The sequence below is a fragment of the Sturnira hondurensis genome, unplaced genomic scaffold, assembly GCF_014824575.4.
Source record: "Sturnira hondurensis isolate 20B ecotype Veracruz unplaced genomic scaffold, ASM1482457v3 Scaffold0005279, whole genome shotgun sequence".
Classification (NCBI taxonomy): domain Eukaryota; kingdom Metazoa; phylum Chordata; class Mammalia; order Chiroptera; family Phyllostomidae; genus Sturnira; species Sturnira hondurensis.
Window position 1 is genome coordinate 16,726,430 of NW_028077910.1, and position 24,839 is coordinate 16,751,268.

The 24,839-nt window shown below is 35.4% G+C and overlaps 1 protein-coding gene across 1 annotated transcript in view; it reads right to left on the bottom strand.

Moving 5' to 3' along the window:
* LEKR1 (leucine, glutamate and lysine rich 1) overlaps positions 1-24,839 on the bottom strand; it is a 154,228-nt gene that overhangs the window by 82,958 nt on the left and 46,431 nt on the right. Inside the window, exons 4-6 of the mRNA XM_037046671.1 lie at positions 21,632-21,751; positions 14,313-14,488; positions 9,778-9,963 (exon numbers count right to left, since the gene is read on the bottom strand). Of these exons, the coding sequence (XP_036902566.1) occupies positions 9,778-9,963; positions 14,313-14,488; positions 21,632-21,751 (482 nt within the window). The remainder of the gene's footprint in view (positions 1-9,777; positions 9,964-14,312; positions 14,489-21,631; positions 21,752-24,839) is intronic.

A 24,839-nucleotide genomic window follows, 5' to 3' on the forward strand; every position in this document is an offset into this window, starting at 1 on the left:
TTCCCAAGTCATGGTCAGCCCAGAGGCAACAGATGGGAACACAGATGCTATAGCCTGAGGCTGGTGAATAGGCTAATGGGTAATGGGCAGAGGTGAATCAGATTTTAACAAGCGGAACATAGGTAGTGAGAAGAAAGCAGAGGAGTGGGCTTGGACCCTCCCAGGGAGAAGACCGTGTACCGAGTCTGGGAATCAGCACTGCCAAGACCTAAAGTTGAAACTTTGCTGTCTTCCCCATACCTGTACTTAAACCACTGTAACCACTTTTGTAAAATAAATTGTTAAGAAACAATATGCTGATGCAATCTGTTCACCAGAAGGGTATTTGTGGATAAAGCAAGAGGTACAGCTATTAACATTTTTCTAGATGAACTGACAGTTTTGAAGACCCTAACACAGGAATAAGACTGTTGTAGGGTGAACAACAGAACAAAACCTAGTGGTCCTCACAGACAGGTTCAGAGGAAGTGGTACAACAGTCCCCCTCACCTGTGCGAAATACATCCAGAGACACCAAGTGGATGCCTGAAACCATGGCTAGTTTTTTCCTATATAGGCATACCTCTATCGGGGGAACACTTTTTAAAGCATATAACTGTCTGACCACTATGCTATACACCTGAAATTAATACAAAATAATATTAAATGGAAACTGTAATTGAAAAACATTAGTATTTTAGGATTTCAGTTCACTGCAGTGAACTGGAACCACAGAAAGTAAAACCATGAATAAGCGGGGACTCCTGGACTTGCCATCACCCGTTGACAGTAGATTAGTTTTACTGATCTTTCCACTCTGATCTACCCATTTTAAAATGGTTTCTACCAAGAGAGATACAATGGATACCCTTTAAAAATGGTTTCTTCGTCTGTTAACACAGGTCTAGTGTTAGCCACAGAGCGAACCTACCCCACACCAGCCGCAAACGTGAGACTAATTAAGTTTGAAGTGATGCGCCACTTGGCTCAGCGCTCACACTGTCCTTCGGGGGACGTGGAGGAGTCCTGCCACATCCAGAACTGCCTGCCCTCGACGTGAAGCACATACCGCACTTCCCCGAGGTGAGGCTTTGAGGATAAGCCTGTGGCTAATTAGTACTACACTGTTTGGGTGAGGCTTTTGCTTGTTTGTTTTTCGTAGAAGGTAAAATGTGAGCTAAATTTCCAAAGATGTGTACAGATTTTTAAAAAGGTTTATTAATTGTTAAAAATAACATCAGAAAAACATTTAAAAGAGGAAAACACACTCGTATTTCCATCACCCAAAAATGTATTTTCATATCTTCATGTTCCTTCTAGTTTCTATTCACAAATATACCTATTTTGACTTATTTCTAATTATGAGGTATACACAATTTTGTGGATATTTTTACTATGTAATATAATTACAGCATTTTTCCATATGGGCATTCATTTACAAAGTCTGAATAATGTTCCAAATGCTGGTATTTGATAATTTATTACTCATTTATTATGTTGAGGATAAAGTATTTCTAACCACTGTTTAAAATGTGATCTTTGGATATAAATAATTTTATTCTGTAGTTTCCTAAGTGTAAATTCTCAAGAAGATAACTTGATCACAAACATTTCTATGGATTAGAAAAATATGATAATTTTTTTCACCAAATAAAGGGAAACTTTATTATTAAAGTTGAACTAATTTAAAAGGAGGTAAATTATTTGCTTTTGTTTACTAAGTTATTAATAATTGAATATTTTGTGCTTGTTTATTATATTTCCTGTGTTTATTGTCTGTTTTTGTTTTCAACCATTTGCCTGCTTGAGGTCTTGGAGTTTTCTTTGAGCAACATAGTTGCACAAATTCTACTATACGGCATGTGAGTTAGCCCTTTGTATGTATGACACAAAAATACTCTGTCCATCTTCTATTGTTAGACTATTTGGCAGTTTTTGAAGTCAGGATTTTACATTTTTTTTTTAGAGGCAAAATCTGTCAATCTTACCTTTTGCAGTTTTTGAAGTGCTGCTTTACCCCTCCATGATTAGGTGAAGTTCTGTATCTTTCTTGGCGCTAGTTTTTCTTCTTTTTCTTACTTAATTAGAGGCTTATTTTGGTGTGTTTGGTTTATTTTCTTTAGTTATCCCTATACCACTTAGAACATAATTTTGCTGTTTCCATTAGTTAATGGAAATACATTAAAATTTGATTGGAAATATATTAAACCGTGATTCTGTTTCAGGATTTACTATTCTGTTCCAGAACTACATGTTGCCATTGTTACAGCTACAACATACTCCTATAGTGACATATCCTAAATACCTAGGGCTAGGTTCCTACTTTCCAGGCTAGTTTTTAAAATATTTCCCCCAAGATCTAACCAGAAAACAATTGACACCAAGCTGCAGAAGCAGAGATGAACAAGTGCTCAGGACCAGAGTGGGGGGATCAGGTAGGATGTCCAGTATTTTAGCCACACAGCAGCTGTACCCTCACCAGATGGTTCTTAGGGCACGATTTTGGCTGTGACCCTGGCCTCACTGGGTTCCTAAGCATTTTTTGAACGTGGTTCTTCCAGCTTCTCAGAGATTCTGAATATCTAAATAATATCCTTTCAATAAATTCCTTTGTTGATTACAGTCAGTTTCTTCTACTTGCAACTAAGAAACCTCACTATTGCACTGTTTTCTAAAAATTAAGCCATTTCTGATTTTTTACTATGCCACAATGAAAACATTCTTTTTCCTAATCATTATTTTACACTAATGAATTTGCCTCACCATAGGAACCACCTGGCACACTTATTAAAAGCAGAGTCTTGGAGATACTCAATATGCCTGGACTGACGTGCAAAAATGTGCATTTTTAATAGGTCCCTTTATTACACCCCCCCACCCCCCACCCCCCACACACACACACGTATATCTATAGTCCCAAATGTTCTTGTGGTCAGGCAATTTTGGAAAACTCTGCCCTAGCTTAAATTCCTAGAAGACTTCCTAGGAAGTCTATTTTTGTCACAAGAGGAAAAATCACTCACTTTCGAGCGCTCTCTCTCTCTCTGTCTCTAAGGAAAAGAGCTAATGTTTTCGTGTGCCTTTCTGGAATTGACTGAGATAATAAGCTAACAAAAACGCTGGCCTACCAAAGACCTACATTTGAATCTCAGTGGTGTGATCACACCTACTTCTCTGTGTTTGATAAAGGTAAAAAAAAAAAGTTTCCACATTAGGATACTGTGAGGGTTAGATGAGGGAAAACTAATCAAATGCTTACTGCCAGTCAGTAGACTCATACAGAGAGTGTTCCCAGTTAGTGAACATGTTCTTTCTCCTCTGCTTGTGTTTCCTCCCATAAATCACTTCTTTTCCCAAATATGGAATGGTTATTACTTAAGCCTTAACTGTCTGTTATATACAATAGAAGATACCATGCTCTCTAATGTTTTACTGTTCTAAGAAACTAAAATATTCAAGAAAACCACTTATCTTATAAGTCAGACTAAAAGGATAAAATAAGAGACAATAATAATCATCTCTGATTTGGGGAAAATTATTTTTTACTGTGAAATGCATATTTTAGCAAATGTCCTAAATTTGTTTTCCTCTAATTAAGCCTAAAATAAATAGCATGGTATATTCAGAGTTTTATTTTATGTATAATTTTACTTAATTTTATACATAGGTAAGGTCACTGCAGTATTATTTACATGGCCAAGGTTTAGAAGCAGCCCAAGTGTCCATCAGTAGATGAGTGGATAAAACAACTATGGGATATTTATACAGTAGAGAACTAATCAGCTGTAAAAAAGAAAATTGTACCCTTTGTAACAGTATGGATGAACCTGGAGAACATTATGCTAAGTGAAATAAGCCACTTAGAGAAAGACAAACATCGTATGATTTCAGTCACATGCGGAATCTAATGAACAAACTGAACTAACAAGCAAAACAGAGACAGACTCATAGATTCAGAACAGGATGACAGCTAAGGGGCAGGGGTTGGTTAGGGGGTGGAGGGATTGAGTGAAAAGGAAAAAGAACCATGGACACAGACAACAGAGTGGCGATTGCAAAAGGGAAGCAGGTATAAGGGGACTAAAGGGTAATGGGAAAAATACAATAAAAAATTAAAAAATACTTTAAAAAATGTATAGTTGAAAATTTACATTAATTTACATAGTTGAAAATTATTATATTAATATTCATAATATAAATAGGTCCATAGTATTTCTTTCCTTTAATACTTTGGTTTTTGTAACAGGGTTATCTTGGCATTGTAGAATAATTTGGGAAATGTTTCTCAAATTTCTGCTGTTTTGAAAATGCTTTATAAAGTTAGGATTCTCTGTACCTTGAATGTTAGTTGAACTTGCTTACAAAACCATCTGGCCTTTTCTTTGTAAGGGGGCATTGCTTCAATTTCTTTATAGTTATAAGACCATTTAATTTTCTTGAGTAAGTCTTGATAGATATATTTTCCTAATAATATGTCCACTTCAAATTTATTGGCATAAGGTTGTTAACAAGACCCACTTCTTTTTACTCTTTATTTGTTGTCACTACTATTTTTTCATATATTTTCATTTGTGTCTTCTCTCTTTTCTTGATCAAACTTGCTAGAGCTTTGTCTATTTTGTCGGTTTAAAAACATCAATTTTTGTTGCTATTTATTATATCTTTGTTTTCTATGTCACTGAGGTTCTTATTTTTATTATATATTTTCTACGTTCTTTAAGTTTATTCTTTCCTTCTTAAAAGCATGTAAGGCTATATATATTCCTCAAAGAATCACTTTGGCCGCATCCAACAAATTTTGTTATATGCAATTTTTAGTATCAGTCAATTCTAGATATTTTACATTCATTATAATTTCTGCTTCAACCCAAAAGTTAAAGTGTGCTTTTTGTAAAATTGTAAATTTTACAAAGATGCAACTGTCATGATTCTACTCAACATTATATATAGGTATAAAGTCATAGTCCACACATACATGCCATAAACCAAGCACTATGAGTGATCCAACTGAATGTTCTTGAGGTCCAATAAAAATAGACAAAATAAAGCAAAACAAGAAATAGACAAGTCTAACAAGCTTCCAGGTAAAAGAAAAAGTTACCTTTAAAATAAAAAGAAATCAGATCCCCAGTAGACTGCTTATTCACAACACTAAAAGCTAGAAATCAAAGCATCGGCATCTACAGTCCACTGAGGGGAAAACACAACCCGAAGAATCCTACTCCCAGCTAAAACGCCATTACATCCATTAAGTTGAGAATTATATTTTATTTTGTATTTCTAAGAAATACTTACAAAACTTGTTACGTATTCAACATTAAAAAAGTTGACAGATTCAAACAAATATTATGTCACATTATTTAATCAGAGTAACCCAAAGTTAGCCCTGGCTGGTATGACTCAGTGGATTGAGCACCAGCCTGTGAACCAAAAGGTTGCTGGCTCGATTCCCAGTCAGGGCACATGCCTGGGTTGCAGGCTGGGTCCCCAGTGGAGGACACATGAGAGGCAACCACACATTGATGTTTGCCTCCCTCCCTTCCTCCCTCGCTTTCCCTCTTTCTAAAAATGAATAAATAAATAATTAAAAAATAACCCAAAGTTAAATAAATAATAAAAATAACTTCCTGCCAAAGCAATGAACTATCTTGAAATTAAGACATATACCTCTAGATAATCCTTTGATGAAAGAAAAATTTTAAAAATAAATTATAGAGTATTTAGACAATACTGAAAAAGACAATACTTTATATCAAAAGATATAAGATATAGAGATACTTGTACTCATAGGAAAATGTATACCCTTAAATGCCTCTATAATTAAAATTTAAAAGATGGGAAATAAAAGAACTAATTATTCCTTTCATAAATCTAAAATATATAAGCCCCAAAATATCCAGAAAGAGGAAACTAATAAACATAGAAGTGAAAAGTAATGTTATGGAAAATAAAAGTAGCAGAAATCATAAAATATACAAAGGCTAGTTTTTTGAAAAGACCAAGAAATAAAGGCCTTGAAATTCTGGTAGAAAATAAAAGATAAAAACAAAATTAGACAAGACTAAAATTCAGAAATCATGTATAACTACAGCCAGAGGAGCTACCGTATTTTGCCATGTATTAGTGCACCCACGTTTTAAAGTGCTGTCAATATATAATGAATATTCTTAGAGCTACCCATGTATAATGCACATTCTTTTCTTTCTCTAAAAAATGTGGACAAAAAGTGCACATTAACAATAAGAGTATTATATGACATATTATAAGTACATATTTGAAATCTTTGAAAAAATGATTTTTGTCAAAATATAAATAATTTAACATGATCCAAGAAGAATTAAAATTTTAAGTGGTCAAATTTCTGCAAAATATTCAAAAATATTAAGTAACCTCATTGAAAGAGGCACTAGAATCAGATGACTTGATAACTGAATTTTACCTAATGAAACTGGGTTCAGTCACATTTTCTAACTTTTAAAAACAGATAATCCAATGTCATGAAACCTATTTATTAGTGAAGTTCACTTAGTTTTAACATAAAACTCTGATAAAATTAGTGCCTGTGATAAAGAAAAATCTTTAGACCAACCTCACTTATGAATATATGCACTAAACTTAAAACACAATCATGTAGAAAACAACATATTAAAAAGTAAATGATGGCCTGGTTGGTGTAGCTCAGTGGATTGAGCGCGGGCCTGCGAACCACAGGATCGCGGTTCGATTCCCAGTCAGGCCACATGCCTGGGTTGCCGGCCAGTTCCCAGCAGGGGACTCACAAGAAGCAACCATACATTGATATTTCTCTCCTTCTCTCCTTCCCTTCCTCTCTAAAGACAAATAAATAAAATCTTAAAAAAAAAATCTTAGCCCTGGTATAGCTCAGTGGATTAAGTGCGGGCCTTGATTCCCAGTAAGGGCACATGTGTTGTGGTTCAATTCCCAGTAAGGGCGCATGCCTGGGTTGCAGGCCAGTTCCCGGCAGGGTCCAGTTTCCAGCAGGGGATGCATGAGAAGCAACCATACATTGATGTTTCTCTTCCTCAGTCCTTCCCTTCCCCTCTAAAGATAAATAAATAAAATATTTAAAAAAATAAAAATAAAAAGTAAATGATGTAGGGTTTATCCCATGAAAGCAAAGATGCTTTATTATTAGGAATTTTAGTAATGCTAATCCATTTTACCAGTTGGTTAAAGACAAACAAAACATGCTAATATATCAATAGATGCTGAAAAGGCATTTAGCAAAACTCAAAGCCATTTCTAATAAAACATCCAAGTAAAATTGGGATTGAAGGAAAATATTTAATTAAAAATAATGATTATTTACTAAAATCCAAACATTGGATATAATTCCAAGTGGAAAAACATCAAATTATTTTAACTAAAATCAGGAAGTAAATGTGGAGGCCCATTGGCACAATTATTGTCTAACACAGTCTCAGAGATTCCAATGAACTTAATTAAGATTTGAACAAGACAAGAAAAATAACAGATGTAACACTGGGAAAGATGGATAAACACTTTTTTGAAGGGAATTGGGGCTGGTGATACAACTAGAATTAATATGAGAATTTTGTAAACTTTATGTGTATAAGACAAATATACAAAAATCAATAGCCCTTTTCTATCCTAATAACAAATATCAAGAAAACAAAAAAGAATCCTTTCACAGTAGCTAAAAAATGATAGTCATAAATTTAACAAGACTGATAGACATGTAAGTAAAACTGTAAAATACATTAAAGAACATAAAGCACATTTTTAAAAAGTGAAAACATTCTTCAATGAAAAGACTTTTATAATATAAAGAAGACTTAATGTCACTAAAAATATCAATTCTCCAAAAGTTAGTATATAAATACAATGCAAGTCCAATTAGAATCCCTATTGGAAATAAATAAAATTCTCTTAAAGTTTATGCAGAAAAATAACTGCCTGTAAATACGTAAAAACAGTGTGAAGACTGGAGGAGAAAAACTTTACTAGGTATACATCAGAGCCTTCAGACTGGAGGTAAATAAATAACCATAACGTTCAAGTAGAAGATATCTCCAAATATATATTTTCAAAATCAGAAAACCAGAGAGAGAAAAGATTTAATTAGCCAGGAGAATACATCATTAAGTCATTATATTCAAATGAATGATATTTATTACTTCAATAAATTAGTGGAAAGAAGAGAGAACATGGTAATAGACAGTATTATTTATAAAATTTTAACAAATGACAGGTAGTTGTTCTATTTAGTGGGAAAAGCATAAGTATTTAATACATAATACTTATACAACTCTGGCTGTCCATATTAAGAAATTAAAACTGAACCCCCATATCTCATACTATCTAAAAAATAAATTCCATATGTATTAAAGAGTCATAGGAAAGAAAATCCAGAAGACTATAATCTAGGCATGAGAGGGACTGTTTTAACTAAAACGAGCCAGAAACAATATAAGATAGTAACTTGATCATACCAAAATTAAAATCTTTGATATGGTGAAATTTACCATAAAAATCAATGACAACTTATATATATTAGGAAAAAGTTAATATAGATGATAAATACTCTACTGTACAAATTGCTCTCAAAAATTATCAAGGAAAATTCCAATAATACAACTGAAAATTGGCAAAATATGAAAAGCTAATTCAAAGAAGAAAAAATTTTAAAATACGTGATTTTAAAATATATACCTGGTTTCATACTGCTTCCAGACTCATGTGATGACTCCTTATCTTCTCTTCTACACTAGTTTCTCTCTAGATTTCCCTAGTCTGTGGTATGTCCCTATCATTAAAGACTTCCAAGCAGAGGGTCGCAGCCCCCTGTGACTTCCTTCTCTCCCTTCCACTCAGCAAGGTGTTCTCCTCCCTGGTCCTGGGTAATCCTCTCAACCCTGATTCTATCTTAACTGTCCACTGTGGCTGGAGAGAGTCAAGGAGATGAGCACGATCCTCGGTTTGCATCCACTCCCTGCCATTTACCAGCTGTGTGGGAAGAGGCATGTTACCTCTCTAGGCCTTGATTCTCGTAAGATGGGAGACTTACACTTGCTTCCCATGGTCACAGTGAGAACTGACAGAAATAACTTACATACATTTCTAGCATGATGTCCAATACACATCAGGTCCTTAAAACTGTTAGTTCCCCTCCCTACTTTGGTATCTTACAGTTAGTCTAGGGGCTGGGTTACCAGTGAAGATATTTTCATAGTATCTGGCTCCAGACACTGATGTTTGGAGCACCTCCATTCATTGCTAACAACTTAATTTTGCTAAAACATTGTTTTTATTGTATCATTTTCATGATTATCAATTTTCAGTGATTCCATACTGCCTTCAGGAACACATGCATACTCCATAGCCTTACTGCCAAGATATTTATTCTCTGAGGTAGAGAGAAACAGAGTACCTAAAACACAGTTTTAATCTTTTCATTTGGGAAAATGAAAGAGTGCATAAAAATTGGGATTCACTTTCCTAAGAGCATATGCTGTATTTTCCTTTACTGAACCACCGATCCACTGGGATAATGATACACTAAAGCAAACTTCAGTTTGTCTTCCTCAAACCTTATTTTGTACTTAACATGTCTTTAATACCTCTACTAGTCTTACCACTCTAAATGGCAGACTAGGAAGGGATAATAGTGAATTGATGACAGTTACTGACAGTTACTAACAATTAGGCATATTTGCAACACAAGGGAACCAAAAGACTGTTGTGATTTTAAAAGATAAAAATTTACACACTTATTATGGGTAGTTGCTAACAATCATAAAAGAAAAAATCTTTTACCTAGTACTTCTTTTTGCAAACCATGGCATCTGATTTGCAAGTTTTCTTCCTGTTGTTTAGATGTCTGAATCTGCTGAGATCTCAGTACAGCTGCGTCTGACAACAACTTCAGATTTTTCATTTCCTCTTCAAGGCATACCTTATTTCTCCGGGACACTGCCAAACTTTTATTTAGTATCTCTATCTCTGTAAAGAAAACTCAAAGTTTACAAATAGACAACATCTAACCATAAAACAATTTTCAAAAACAGATTCTTTTCTTTTAGAAAATTAATACTTGAAAGCCAAGATGAATTTTCTGAGAGTGTGGTGACACCAAACCAAAAGGTTAAATTTAAATTTAGTGGTTATTCTGCAAAAGAAATGAGAAAAAGAATTGTATTGCTAAACTGTACATGATACCTTTTAGAGGTTTTTTTTTGTTTTCATTTTTGCCTTTAAATTATATTAAATGACAATCAGGCCTGTTTTTTGAATACTCACATAAATGAGTAACACATGTCTATAATGTTCTGGATTGTATTAAAATTAAATTGTTTTCTTGGTAACATAATTTTGAAAGAGTAAATATAAATATAAATATATGAATTTATAAATTCATACATAAGTTATGAAAAATGTAGTAGGGGTAGAGAGGAATAAAAGGAGGCAGTGTCTAATGAATTTATAGACATAAATTCATTAGTTAATATATCTTAATGTTTTTAACAATATTCTGTCCCCTCAAAACGAGACCAGAATTTCATCTTAGCAGTTGTTAGTCATTATTCTCTCTACTTAGATTAAGTTTAATTTTTAAAAATGCCTTCACAGCATTATGTAGGTTTACATGTATTAATTTTATACAATTTCATGAAAAATGCATGGAGCATGTTATCCTTCAGAATGACAATTATCAAGCTCTCCCTTCCTCAGCCTTTTGGGCACTGCTGCCTCAAACCACAGTATTGAAATATATAATTGCACACAATAATAATAAAATACTACAAAATTTGTACAACCACAATTACTTGAAACAATGAGTACACGAAAATCTGGACAGCCTGCTTGTCCAGAGCGTTAACTTTGCATTCCTTTCCTCGCCCAGGTCACTTTGAGCCACGTGAAGGGCACAGCATACGATTAGATGTTAAAGGAGGTTGGCTTGGTTTATTGGCCTTAGAGCCACTACAGCAAAAATAGCAGCCACACGGGCCAGTGAAGACCAGAAACAGAGATTAGGAGGACAGACATGGCAGGAAATATGGCCAGTAAACGAAGGAGAAGCAGAGCCGTATGCTGGGACGGGGGCATGTCTTAGAGGGTGGGTGTGAACAGCACCAAGAACAGGGTCCAAGGAGAGAAAGGCAGAATGTCTTTCTTTGGGGAAAAATGTTTGTCTGGAAGAAAAAGTGGCATATGAGACAGACCTAGGTCATGAGCACAAAGGACCCAGCACCTTCTTTACTTTTAATTCCTGCCCAAATTAGAAAATCTCGTGAACTAAATTGATGGGAACCAAATTAAATCATGTCTACCAGATTCCAACAATTACACAGAAATTTTTCCTAAGAATAGCTATATGCTTCTACAGACTTACGGATATACACTCATTTGTGTGAGGAAAACTAACACTAGTTCAAAAAGCTTTAAACAGAAAGACAGTGTAGTTTCTCTTTAGACCTAACAAGTCTTCCTGGATATTTTTATGGCCATAAAGGTAGCGTCCTGTGACTGGACAAGACGTGCTGCGCTCTCGCCGTACCTATCCACTTGTAAGTCAGAATGACACAGCAGAGGTGTGCATGCTGTCGCCTGTTTACCATTTGCCAGAATGATACGGCTTTGGTGAGCACGCTGACTCTGCTAGTGTGCACTGCTGACTGTCTCTAAAATAAACTGTTCGTGTCAACATGACTTTCCATCTGACATTAAAAGAATAAGAATCTGCAACACAGACTCATTTGTGAAATATATTCAAACACAGAGAAAAGTATAGCAAGATTTCAAAACTAACAGGAGCTTCAATGTTCCTAAGTCGACATTAAGAGAGTTTACTCAAGGGAGGTAAATTAAGTCACCCATGGCAAACTACATACGCCTGTGGCAATCCTGGTGTCAAATACTCAACCCTATCTTCACCATTAACACCGTTTCAGGCTTGTCAGTCATGTGTCCCAATTTAGGGTTCAGAAAGTATGATCTCCATGAGACCAACCTATTCTGGTCACTGATCCCACCTTGTATTTTCTCTATTTCAGCATGACCCTTTGTTTCAGAAGAAAGGTCTCCTAACCGCAAACTCTAGGATGACCACAGCTCACATGCTACCTGCCTGGAAACCTTTTCTAATGGATTCGGAAGTGGCCTTGATCTTCCTGGAACTCACACCAATTTATGCTGTTTCTATCATATGCAAACATGTGCTCTCCTATTGGACTCTGTTATTTGAAGTCAGAGGCTATCTTATTCATTTTTTATGAACTCTGGTGGCTTAACCAACAGAAATTTATTTTCTTACAGTTCTGAAGGCTACAAGTCTGAGATCACAGTGTCAGCTGGGCTGGTTTTTTTGAGGGCCATAGGGATGGATCTGTTCCAAGCCTATCTATCTAGCTTATAGATAGCCATACTCTCCCTCTCTTCACCATCTCCCCTCTGTATGTGTCTGTCTCCAAACTTCCTCTTCTTACAAGGACACCAGTCATACTGGATGAAAGCCCACTCATTTAAATTTAGTAACTACTTTAAGGACCCTAACTCCAGTAAAGTTGTATTGTGAGGGACTAGAAGTTAGGACTTCAGCATAAGAATTTGAGGGGCACAATTCAGCCAATAACAATAATTTCAGAATACGCATTGAAATTTACATTGTAATTAAAATACATAAAAATAAATGAACATGTGGAGGACTAGAAGATCAAATGGAAACATAAAAACAATTGTGTGAGGTAAAGGAATTTGTAGTGTATTTTACTTCTTATAAAAATGTTTCAAGTTTTGTTTTACATCAACTTTTCCACCAAAGCATTATGCCACACAGTGTCAACTCACAACATAAGGACATAATCCACATAGATCAAAACAAAAGCTGGTATTTTTAAAGGAAGTATTTGTTATTTAAAAATTTTGTAATATTGGCAAAATTTATTGCCAGGCTAGTGGTGTTTTTAGTTTTTTTAATGTTTTATATAATTTGCTAGCCAATGCAAATACAATTATTAATATTAACCTCAAATAATCAATTTCCTTGCCTGGATAAGATATTTTTGTTGTTGTTAGTCCTATTAGCTTACTCAAATGAACTTAAAGTTATTTTAGGTGATTATGTTTTTAGGAAACCTCTGTAGCCTTATTGCCAAGGCATACTGATGTTATGAAGAGTGAGTGACTGTAAATTCACACGACTTTATAGAGTTTTATTACACTAATATTAAAAAAGACTATGAGACTAAATTTAATTAATAAAAAGGGATCATAAAACACTATGTATATGTAGATTTTTTGAAACATTTGTATTCTGAAATACTTATACAGATTCATAAGAAGTTGCAAAGAATCGTGTGGGGCAGTCCCGTGACACTCTCACCCCACCATCACCGTGCAGACATTCTGTGTGACTACAGTGCACCCACAAAGCCAGGGAGCCGATGTTGGCACAATTCAGAGCTGATTCACGTTTCACCAGTTATACACACCCTCATGTGTGTGTGCCTTTGTGATTTTATCACATACGTTAGCTTCCTGCAACGATTAATACAACCAAAACACAGGATTTCCCTACCACCACAAAGCTGCCTCCTGCTACCCTTTCAGAGCCATACCTACTCCTACCCATACCATCCCGAATCCTTGGACACCACTAATTTGTTCTCTATCTCTATAATGTTATTTCAAGAATGCTATATAAATAGACTTGTACACTACATAGTTTTCTTGAGACTGTTTTTTTCCACCGAGCATAATTCCCTTGAGCATGTATTAATATGTTTCTCTTTTTATTGTTGAATAGTATTCCATGGTATAGGTATAGCACAATACCTATTTCATCCACTGAAGGAAATTTGGGTTGTTTCCAATTCAGGCCATTTTGAATGAAGCTGCCATGAACATTTATGTACAGGTTTTTGCATGAACACAGGTTTTCATATTTCTGGGATAACTGCCCAAGATACAATTAACTGGTCATGTGCTAAGTGCATAATCAGTGTTAAGAGAAATCACAAAATCATTTTCTAGAATGGCTACACTATTTTACATTCTTACTAGCAATGTTAAGTGATCCAGTTTCTCCAGCCCTTGCTAATACTTGGTATGGTCAATCAAAATTTTAGACATTCTAATAAATATGTAGTAGTATTCCATTATGGTTGTCATTTGCATTTCCCTAACTAGCTAATTATGTTAAACACTTTTGCGTGCTTAATTGCCATCTGTATATCTCTTCAGTTCATCATAAGTCCCACCACATAAAATGAAATATCATTACTTTATCACTTATGATGTACTATTTACAAAGAAAATAGATGATTGTGTTCCATGTGCATGTAACAAACCTGTCAAGGCTGTTTCACTTATGGATTTAATTTGAAGACAAACTTCTTCTTTCAGTGAAGTCCAGTTTTGCAAATGATCATAAACTTCATTTTTGATGCTGGTTATCTCCCTTTTAGTAAAATTAAGTAATGAAAGAGTCTTATTCCAGAAATATTTGTATTCCATCAATCTTTGACTGTAAGGTAGTAAAAAAATATAGGATTTTTAAAAAGTAGCAAGCATCATAACAAATATATCTTTGAGAGAAAAGGCTTTCTTTGAAAAATGGTTTTAGAGTGACCGTGTAATCTATCTTGTAAATGAAGACAATTTGGAAAGTGAAGGTGCTATTTCTACTTTGTTGAGGCGACAGATGTAAACTGGAAGTATTGTAGAAAGACTAAGGTATATGTTATCCTAACTAATTTCCATTCTTTTATCATTTTAACTCTAAAGAAATATAGCTATTTTACACATATTTTGCTATTAATTTTCAAAAAGTAACTTAACAGCAAAGATTTAGTGAAGACAATTAGGTCAAAAGTGGCTTAGTCACAGAGCCTAATGAGAATCTCAGACTCTTAGACCACATTCTTCCTGCATACCTTAATTCCACAGGCAGTTTAAGACTTGGGGTAATAATAAATAAATCCTTTAAAAGTTACTGATCCAGTGCTCTGGCTCATGAAATGCCACAGCTCAAAGTGATTGCAGTGATTTTTTTTTTTTTACTTTTAGGTAGATGTTCTGGCTATAATTTACTTAGTGATCAAACAAGATGCAGACACAAACCTGTGAGTTATCACCAAAAAGATGATGAATGAAGCCAAGGGATTGTAATTATTTGGTTGATATTTATCTCCCTGAATAGACTAAGATCTATGATGCAGACGCTACATATGTCTTGTTCATCACAATTTCCCTAGCACCTAACACAGCACCTATCACACAGGGGTGTCCAACGCACAGCCTGAGGGCTGCATGTGGCCCAGGATGGCTGTGAATTCAGCCCAACACAAAATCGTAAATTTACTTAAAATCTATTTTTTGCTCATCAGCTTTCATTAGTGTTTGCGTATTTAATGAGTGGCCCAAGACAACTCTTCTTCCAGGGTTGCCCAGAGACACCAAAAGTTTAGACACCCCCGATAGTATGTGTTCAATAAATATTGACAAATGAATAAACAAAAAAATAGATCACTCAGTTGGAGGAATGAAGAAGTGAGAAATGCTAAGGATAAAACACTGAACAACACTAACATTTCTGGGACTAAAACAGAAAAGAATCTCTCAAAGGAGACTAGAGAGCCACAACCAGTGAGTTGGAAGAAAAACCAGAATACAATAATACTCTCTGAAAAGCCAAAGGATAAGAGAATTTAAAGAAGTATTTAAAGCCAGTGTTTAAGGCCCCAGATAAAGGCTGAACAGAGTGCACTGTCTGTTATTAAGGGAGCATTTGGTGATCTCAGAGAGAGGCACTAGGTAGGAAAGACTGAACAGCAAAGCAGAAGTGAGTAAACAGGGGCTATGCAGTACCAACATTCAAGAACACTGACTGAGGTGACAAGAAGAGAAAGAGGAAGATATAGAGTAGAATAGTTTGTAAGGATGGGAGACACCCAAATGTGTGCACAGCTGGACACAGTATGAATGCAGTCACAGAGGCTAAAAGCACAGACAAGAGATGTGCTCATTTCTTGTGCAAAGTCCTAGAAAGAATGGATGTAGGCTGAAAGATTAGCCTCTGCCAGAAAGAAGTGTGGTGTCATTCTGGGTGGTAATTAAGGCCCACCTGAGTGATCAGAAGCCACAGGGAATGCCTGAGGCAGTCTCCTAGGGAGCTAGCTAGGAGAGATGTTGATCTCAAAAAGCAGAGAAAGAATCCAAAGAGATCACTAACTGAAGAAGGCCAAAGGTGAGGACGGAAAGTCTGAATGTGGAGCCAGAAATTGGCAATACAGAGAGACAAGAGCTATGAGCCAGGTCAAGGTTAAGGGGCTAATGGGCCGGGTGTTAGGCAGCTGCTGGAAACAAGCCAGGGGCTAAAGTGATATTCAACAGCACAAACTGGATGAGGATGCAGTGCCTCTGTAGGGAGAACGGCAGGAAAGAGAAAATACAAGCTTGTTAGCTAAGAGCAGATCCATTTTTGTAAGGCCTATAACTTACATGATTAGTGGTGGGTGGGAGAAAAGCTTTCTTGAAAAAAGAATACAAAAATGATAACTTAAAAATTATGTTTAAAAGTGCACAATTATTTGCCCTGGCTGGTGTGGCTCAATGGATTGAGCGCCAGCCTGCAAATTGAAAGGTCACTGGTTCAATTCCAGGTCAGGGCACTTGCCTGGGTTGCAGGCCAGGTCCCCAGTTGGGGGCGTGGGAGAGACAACAGATTGATTTCTCTCACACATCAGTGTTTCTCTCCCTCTTTTTCTTCCTCCCTTCCCCCTCTCTAAAATAAATACAAATAAAATCTTTGTTAAAAAATGTGCAATTATTTACAGAATGAGAAAAATTATTAAGTTTAAAAATAAAAAAATTTAAGTTGATATTCCATAAATATCACAAAATAAGGAATACACTGTAACTTTTTAATAAGTAATAGCTGTACAACACTTTTGCCTACAGTTTTTGGCTACATGCTCTACATTCACTTCTTCATGTGAGAACCATTTTATAATAATTTTATATGAAGAAAATATAAAAATTAGTACAGCTTTTCATCTAGATGGCCATTGATTTTTTATTATTCATAGTTTAGAAAAATTCTTTCAGCATCATAGCTTACTATTTATTCATAATGTCACATAAACACTAAGTAGTGTCAAATTTAGAAAAATACTTATTGAATGTTTTTCATATATGATTATAAATTTTTTGGCCTTTCAAGGTTCTTTGGAAAATGACTAGTCTTAAATTATCTTTGAACTAATGAATCTCATGAACTAGTTTATCTTCGATGTCCTTGAAGTAGTATAATACAACTTTTATGTTATATTCAGTGATGTTGGTAGTTTTTGTCAAATCTGCAAGAAACTCAAATATTTCTCCAATGTATTCAAATAATTAACTCCTCTTCAGTGAATGGTTTATGAAATAACCTAGGAGCTCTTATTGAAAATATGTCTCTCTTAATTTATTTGATGTAATATGAAACAACATTGAAATTTGTATATGCCAGAATAATTTCTATTGCTTAAAATGCTCATCTTTCTTGCTTTTATTCTATTAATTTTTTAAAAAAATTCATACAAACCCAAATAATTAGTCTTTAATTCCTTAATTGTGTTGTTGAAGCCTTCTAAAATGTCAGTTATAATGTCAGCCTTCTAAATGGCAGTTATAATGGTGTATTCCCGACTCATCTTCCCCTTATTCAGGGCCCCCCACCCACTGGAGCAGCTTGTGACTGCTCAAATGGCATACTGACATCAGAAGTGTAAGTGAGAAGAAATCAGAGTAGAAAAAGACAGAATTTTTAAATAAATTACTATTAAACTATCTTACTTTTGCCAGGGGCCCTCCAAGAACCTTAGAAAGGGGTCCTGAGTGAGGGCTTCTGAAACTTAAACATTATTTAATCCATAGTAAATCTGCCTGTGTTTACATCCTTAACTTTTTCTGTGAAATGTGAGGCAAGACACACAGCTGTCCAGAGACCAGTAGCACAGGGAAGTCTAAACAGAACAAGAGGATTTAGAATAGTACTGGAGGAACTGAGGGCCTGGTGTTCAGCAACCTGTGCCCAGGAACGATGACTGAGGGTTTTAAGGGTAATTACAACTAAATGAGTAGAGGGAAGGAGTTCGAGTATTGGTAAACATCCTCTATGTAGAAGAATCCTCTGTATAGAAACATCCTATGCACACACACACAGAAACACACAAATGCTAGAACTAATAAGTGGGTTTATCAAGGTCACATGCATACATAATCCATATGCAAAAATCAATTTTACATCTGCATAACAGCAATGGCCAATCCTCAAAACAGCATTTAAAAATCCCTCTTGTAATAACATAGAAGAGAATAAAATACTTAGAAATAAATTTAGTAAAAGGAGTGCAGACCAGTATACTAAAAACATTTCTCACAGAGCTAAAGATCTCGATGGAAAGACATACCATGTTCACAAGTTGAAAGATTCAATATTGTCAAGATGGCAATTGTCCCCAAATTACAGATTCAACACTATGCCTGTCAAAATCCTGACATGCTGTTTTGCAGGAATTAACAAACTGATCCTAAAATGCATATGGAAATGCAAGAGAGCCAGAATAACCAAAACCATCTTGAAAATTTAAAAAAAAATTAGAGGCTTTATATTTCTTAATTTCAAAGTTTACTAAAAACGACAGTATTCAAGAGAGAGTGGTGCTGACATAAGAATAGACATACGGATTAACAGAATGGAAGAGAGCCCAGAAATAATTCTCTGCATTCATGGTGCACTGGTTTTAGGTAAAGACACCAAGGCAATTCAATAGGAAAGAACAGTCCTTCTAACAAACGATGCAGGAACAACTGAACATCCTCACAAAAGGCAAATTTAGATCCTCACCACACATCACTCACAAAAGTTAATTCCAAGTAGATCACAGACACTACAATTCTTAGATACATTATCAAAAGCAGAATCCACTGAAGAAAACATTGATAAATTTTATTTCACTAAAAATAACAACTTTTGCTCACCAAAAGAGATTGTTATAAAAATGAAAACATAACCCACAGACTGGGAAAAATATTTGCAAATCATGTTTAAAATAAAGGACTTTACCCAAAACACAGAAGAACTCTTATAATTCTATAACAATAATAAAAAACAATAAAAACTAGGCAAAATATTTTAATGGATATCTCATCAAATAACCATGCAAATGGTTAATCACCACTTGAAAAGGTGCTCAGCATCACTGGCTATTTGGGAAACACAAACGACATGACACACCATGTCACACCTACTAGAATGGCTCTAACAAAAAACAGACAATAAGAAGTGCTGTCAAGAATTCAGAGAACCTATAACCCTCATTCCTTGAAGCAGTATGAAATGGCGCAGCCACACATAAAATAGTCTGGCAGTTTCTTAGAACCTGAAATTAAATTTACCATATGATTCGGTAATGCCACACTTAGGGATTTACTCAAAAGAAATGAAACATGCATTCACACAAAGACATGCAAGTGGATGTTTAGAGTAGCATTACTCATAAGTGTGAAGTGAAAACAATCCAAAAGTCCATCAATTGGTAAATGAATGAGTAAAAGGTGGTGCATCCGCACAATGGAAACTATTAAGCAATGAGAAGAAACAAAGCACTGATGTGTGATGCGACAGGAAGGAACCTCAAAAACACAGTGGTAGAAGCCTGATGTAAAAGACCACATATCATTGATTCTGCATATCTGAAATGTCCAGAAAAATGCAAATTTATAATACAGAAAGAAGGTTGCCCAGGACTGGTGCTAAGTGGAGAGAGTAAATGCAAACGGCATGAAGATCTCTGGATGGCACAAATGTCCTCACGCTGGATGTGGTGTTAAAGGCGGCACCATTCAGTAAGTTCACTAAAAATCATTGCATTGCCACTTAAAATGGATGGATTTCATAGCATGTAATAATGTCTCAATAATGCTGGGGGTTTTTTTAATAGCAGGCAATTTAACTACGGAATCCAGGCTAGAAAACAAAGTAAAGCCTGAAACTGGTTGGGGAAAATCAGAGAACATTTTGGAAGCTTTAATGACTCTGAAAAGTTGAAGTGAAAGTGAGAGCTAAGGAGGAGAAATTTTGAGGAGTTGGCATGGAAAATTTCAGAGATGACAGAGTATAGATAGATTTATAAATAAGACAAATTAAAGGATAAGCTCTTTATACTTTAAACAATTTGTGCATGATTCACAATAGGAAACTTCTGAAAGTGAATAGACTACTTAGCAGACTCGGGACACAGCCATTAGAGGAGCTACCCTTGCATGCAGATCATTGAGACTAAAAAGAAGGTTCGCCTGGGTGGTATCCTGCTGGTTCGATACCAGCTTTCTAAGAAACAGCAGATATTTCTGAAGACAAAGATGATCATCTGTTCTGGGAGTAGGCTCATTCATTTATTCAAAGATTATTTATTGCCCTGGCTGGTGTGGCTCAGTGTGAGCACCAGCCTGCAAACCTAAAGGTCGCCAGTTCAATTCCCGGTCAGGGCACATGATTGGGTTGTAGGCCCCAGTTAGGGGTGCATAAGAGGCAACCAATCCATATATCTCTCGTACACTGATATTTTTCTCCGTTTCCCCTTCCCTTCCCCCGCCTCTCAAAAAAAGATTATTTATTGAGGAAGGCATTTATGAAAGGTAAATGACCAGCAGGTTATATCACCAGATAGTGTACAAAAAATTATTAGCACAGATAATTTTTTTCATAGAACACTGTTTCTGGCAATAAGTAGTAAACTGAAAAAAAAGAAAAAAAAAAGAACCTAATGTTTAAAATATTCATCCAGCATATATATTTTAGTCACCCTGAACCTGTGTCTATTCGTAATGTTCGTTTGACTTATTTCCTTTTTCTAAGAATTAAAAGTTATTTTTCAATTCAAAAATTCATTTTTTCTTATATTCCCTATTCATTCCCTTTTTAAAGATTTTATTTATTTATTTTGAGAAAGAGGGGAAGGGAAGGAGAAAGAGAGGGAGAGAAACATCAATGTGTGGTTGCCTCTCACATGCCCCCACACCCCACTGGGGACCTGGCCCACCCAACCCAGGCATGTGACCTGACTGGGAATCCAACCAGTGACCCTTTGGTTTGCAAGCCTGCGATAAATCCACTGAGCCACACCAGTCAGGGCTCAATTCCCTTTTTAGATTAAAAAAAAAATGCACTTTCTAATTTCTCTAGAACACTGGGTTTTACCTTTAGGTATAATAAACTCTCCAAAGATTATATAAAACCAGAATTAACACCATATATGCTGGAGACTTCTAAATTTAGCAGTTTTATTACTATATTTAGGAAGTTTCCCTATTCTATTATTTTTTTGTGCCGGGGATCCAAGTACACCAAGAAATACTGGTCAAGAGGAAAATGTATTAGTCACTGTGTTTTCAATCTAAATGTCACTACAGAATAAGAACAACATGTTTGCCTGATTTAAATTTTATTGGCAAAACTATTCAGTTGTGATAATGGTTTTAAAAAGTGCAGTTATTTCCACATTTTTCAACCACACCAAATATAGAAACTCTACAACATTGTGTTTGAATATTTATAAAGCTACTATTGAATGTATCTTTTCAATCTTTATCATTTCCAATTATTTAAAGATAATCTTACCTGCAGACTTGTGATTGTCTCTGTTTAATTTTTAACTGCTGTTGTAAATGACTCAATTCTTTCTGTACTCTTTGAAATTCGTTTTGCTGACTTTTTAAATGCATGCTTTCAGCTTGAATTCTAAAAATATAAACAAATAACATCCATTACAAGCCTAAATATTCTCTCGCGAGTACACTCTTAAATTAATATTTAAATACACTTAATAAAACGTAAATAAGAGATGAAAACTATGCACCTCTACACCTGCTAAATGAGCATATCGAAAAAGTATGGAGAGACACATGCCAAACGCCCCCTCCCTTGGGGAGGACAGCAGGACTGATGGGCAGGGAAGAGGCAAAGACCTGATGGGAGGCAAGGCTTTTACTTTCTATCTTTTGTACTGTTTGAATTTTTACAGTGAACACATATTTTTACTTGAAATACTAATTTAAATGTAACTAAAGAAATATCCATTTCTTTTTATTAGAGTAAGATATGTACATAATTTTAAATGTCAAATATTATTGGATTAAAAGAATAACAAGAAAAAATACTTAATCATTTGCCTTTACCCCAATTTCCACTGCCCAAATCTACTGTACTTTCAATTATTTTGTTCATAGTATTTACCTCTCTAGTACTAAATAACATGCTCATACTATTATTAATATTTCATTTGAGATATTATCTAGTGAGTTACAAGTCAGTTGAGATATATAACTGAGACCCGAATACAACGGCTTAAGAGAGGAGGGTACATTGCATAAAACAAATGTACTTGTAGCCAGTCTAATGTTGATATGATAGTTTTAAAGTGTCATCAGGGCCTCAGGATTCCTCCAAGTCTCTGTTCTCCATTTTTGGTGTGTATTTTATCTTCATAGACCATGATAATGGCAGAAACACCATGGATTACTCTTCCATTCCAGACTAGCAGCAGGAAGAGAGTAATGGCTCACTCTGTACCTTTTAAGATTTCCTGGAAGTGTAACTGAATGATTGTGCTAAACTTAGACACAGGTCAATGCCTAGTTGCAAGAGAAGCTGGAAAATATAGTATTTTAACTGGAAAGATTAGTCCCCAGAAATGCCCGTATTTTCACATTTCTATTACTAAGGAGGGAGGGAGAATGAATGTTAGGGTAGGCAGCAGTCTCCACCACAGTCCTGAAAAAGGCTGACATTCCTACACATATCCACACACCTATACACACACGCAGCACTCTCCCCTCATCCTCCCAATATAAAGTGATCTTTTAATTCAGTAATTACATTATTGTTCACTAATGGGCCACACGTTCATTATACCGTAATCACACTTCTGTTCTTGTACAACTATTTTTGTTGTCCCTGGATTTAAAGCCAACTCCTTTCTTCTTTCTTAGTTTCCTGTGTACCCATCACTGATACTTCTGAATCCCACAGGTGTAGTGTTCCTCTCTCAGTACCTTCTGACACAGCAGATGATCCTTCCTTACCATTCTTCTCCAGGAGACAGCTTTCCTTGAGTGCTCCATTCCCCTGCTCCAGTCTAGGTTATGCTCTGGTGTGACTATGCAACTGTCATCCCAGAACTTCCCTTCCTTACCATTTCAGGTACTGCCCTTGGCTCTTCCATGTGAGACCTGTATTCTGGTTCTAAAGCCTTTCTTGGTTCACTCGTTTGAGTGGAAGAAGTCCTCCAGGATCTTATTGTGCATGGGAAGTAAATCTGAGACCTTGGATATCTGAAATTGTCTTATTTCATCTCAGACTGGACCCTTTGGCTGGATTTACAATCACAAGTGAGAAAAGTATTCTTCAATAGAAAATCAGGGCACTGTTCTACTGTTTTCCTAACCTCCAGTGGTGCTTCTGAGAAGTCCAACCTCATTTTAATTCCTGCTTCTGTGTATGATACGTGGTAGGCCCTCACTACACCACAGCCCACCTAATTTAGAAGCTTTAAAAATTTTTATATTTCACTTTGTATCATAAATTTGATCACAATACATCATCACGTTAGTCTTTTGTCATTTTCTGTGCTGGGCACATGACATTCATTTGAAAACTGATGCTGTTTAGTTTCAAGAATGTTCCCCTAGGGGGAATAGTAATTCCCTCAGCTTCCACTTTCTCTGCTTTCTTTTTGGAACACTTTTCTACTGTTTTGGGTGTGACTGCCTGGAGATATCTTCTGATTTTCTTAAACTTTCTTGGGCATCTTATTAATTTTAACATTTTCCCACTTTCATTATCTTCCATCCTGCCTAAAATTTTTAATTTCAGCTATCATATTTTAATTAGAATTCTTTGTAATTAAAGGTAAAATTTTTACTACTCCTGTTTCTTGTTTCATGAATACAATTTCTTATCTTTTTGAGGATATCAAATATAGTGTATTTTTAAAGTTTCCTTCAGCTCACTGAATTTTTTCCTTTGTTTTTCTTTCTGTCTTTCATATTTGAGGCCTCCCTTAAAAATCTGAAGGTCCTTATTTAAATGTAAGACTCAAAACCATAAAACGCCTAGATGAAAACATAGGCAGTAAGCTCTCTGACATTCCTCTTAGCAATATGTTTTCTGATATATCAAAAACAAAATAAAAACAACAAATAGAACTATATCAAACTAAAAAGTTTTTACCCAGCAAAGGAAACCATAAACAAAATGAAAAGACAACCTAGTAAATGGGAGAAGATATTTACAGATGATATATCTGATAAGAGGTTAGTAGCCAAAATTTATAAAGAATTCATGTAACAACACACACAAAAAACAATCTAATATAAACATGGACAGAGGACCTGAATGGGTACCTCTCCAAAGAGGTCATACAGATGGCCAAAAGACATATGAAAAGATGGTAAATGTCACTAATCATCAGAGAAATGCAAATTAAAATCACATATCACCTCACATCTGTCAAAATGGCTATCATCAATATATCAACAAACAATTGTAGAGGATGTAGAGAAAAAATGGCATTGTTGTGAGGATGTAGAGAAAAATGGCATTGTTGTGCATTGTTGTGCATTGTTGGTGGGAACACAGATTAGTGTAGCCACTGTGGCAAACATTTTGTAGTTTTCTAAAAACATTTAAAATGGAACTGCCTTACAACGCAGTAATTCCACTTCTGGGTATATATCCACGTAGGAGACCATTCTGTGTGTCCTGGGACGCTCCCAATGGAAAGCAAGGTTCAGTGCACAGGATCCATGCCCACAGATAGGTTCTCCTG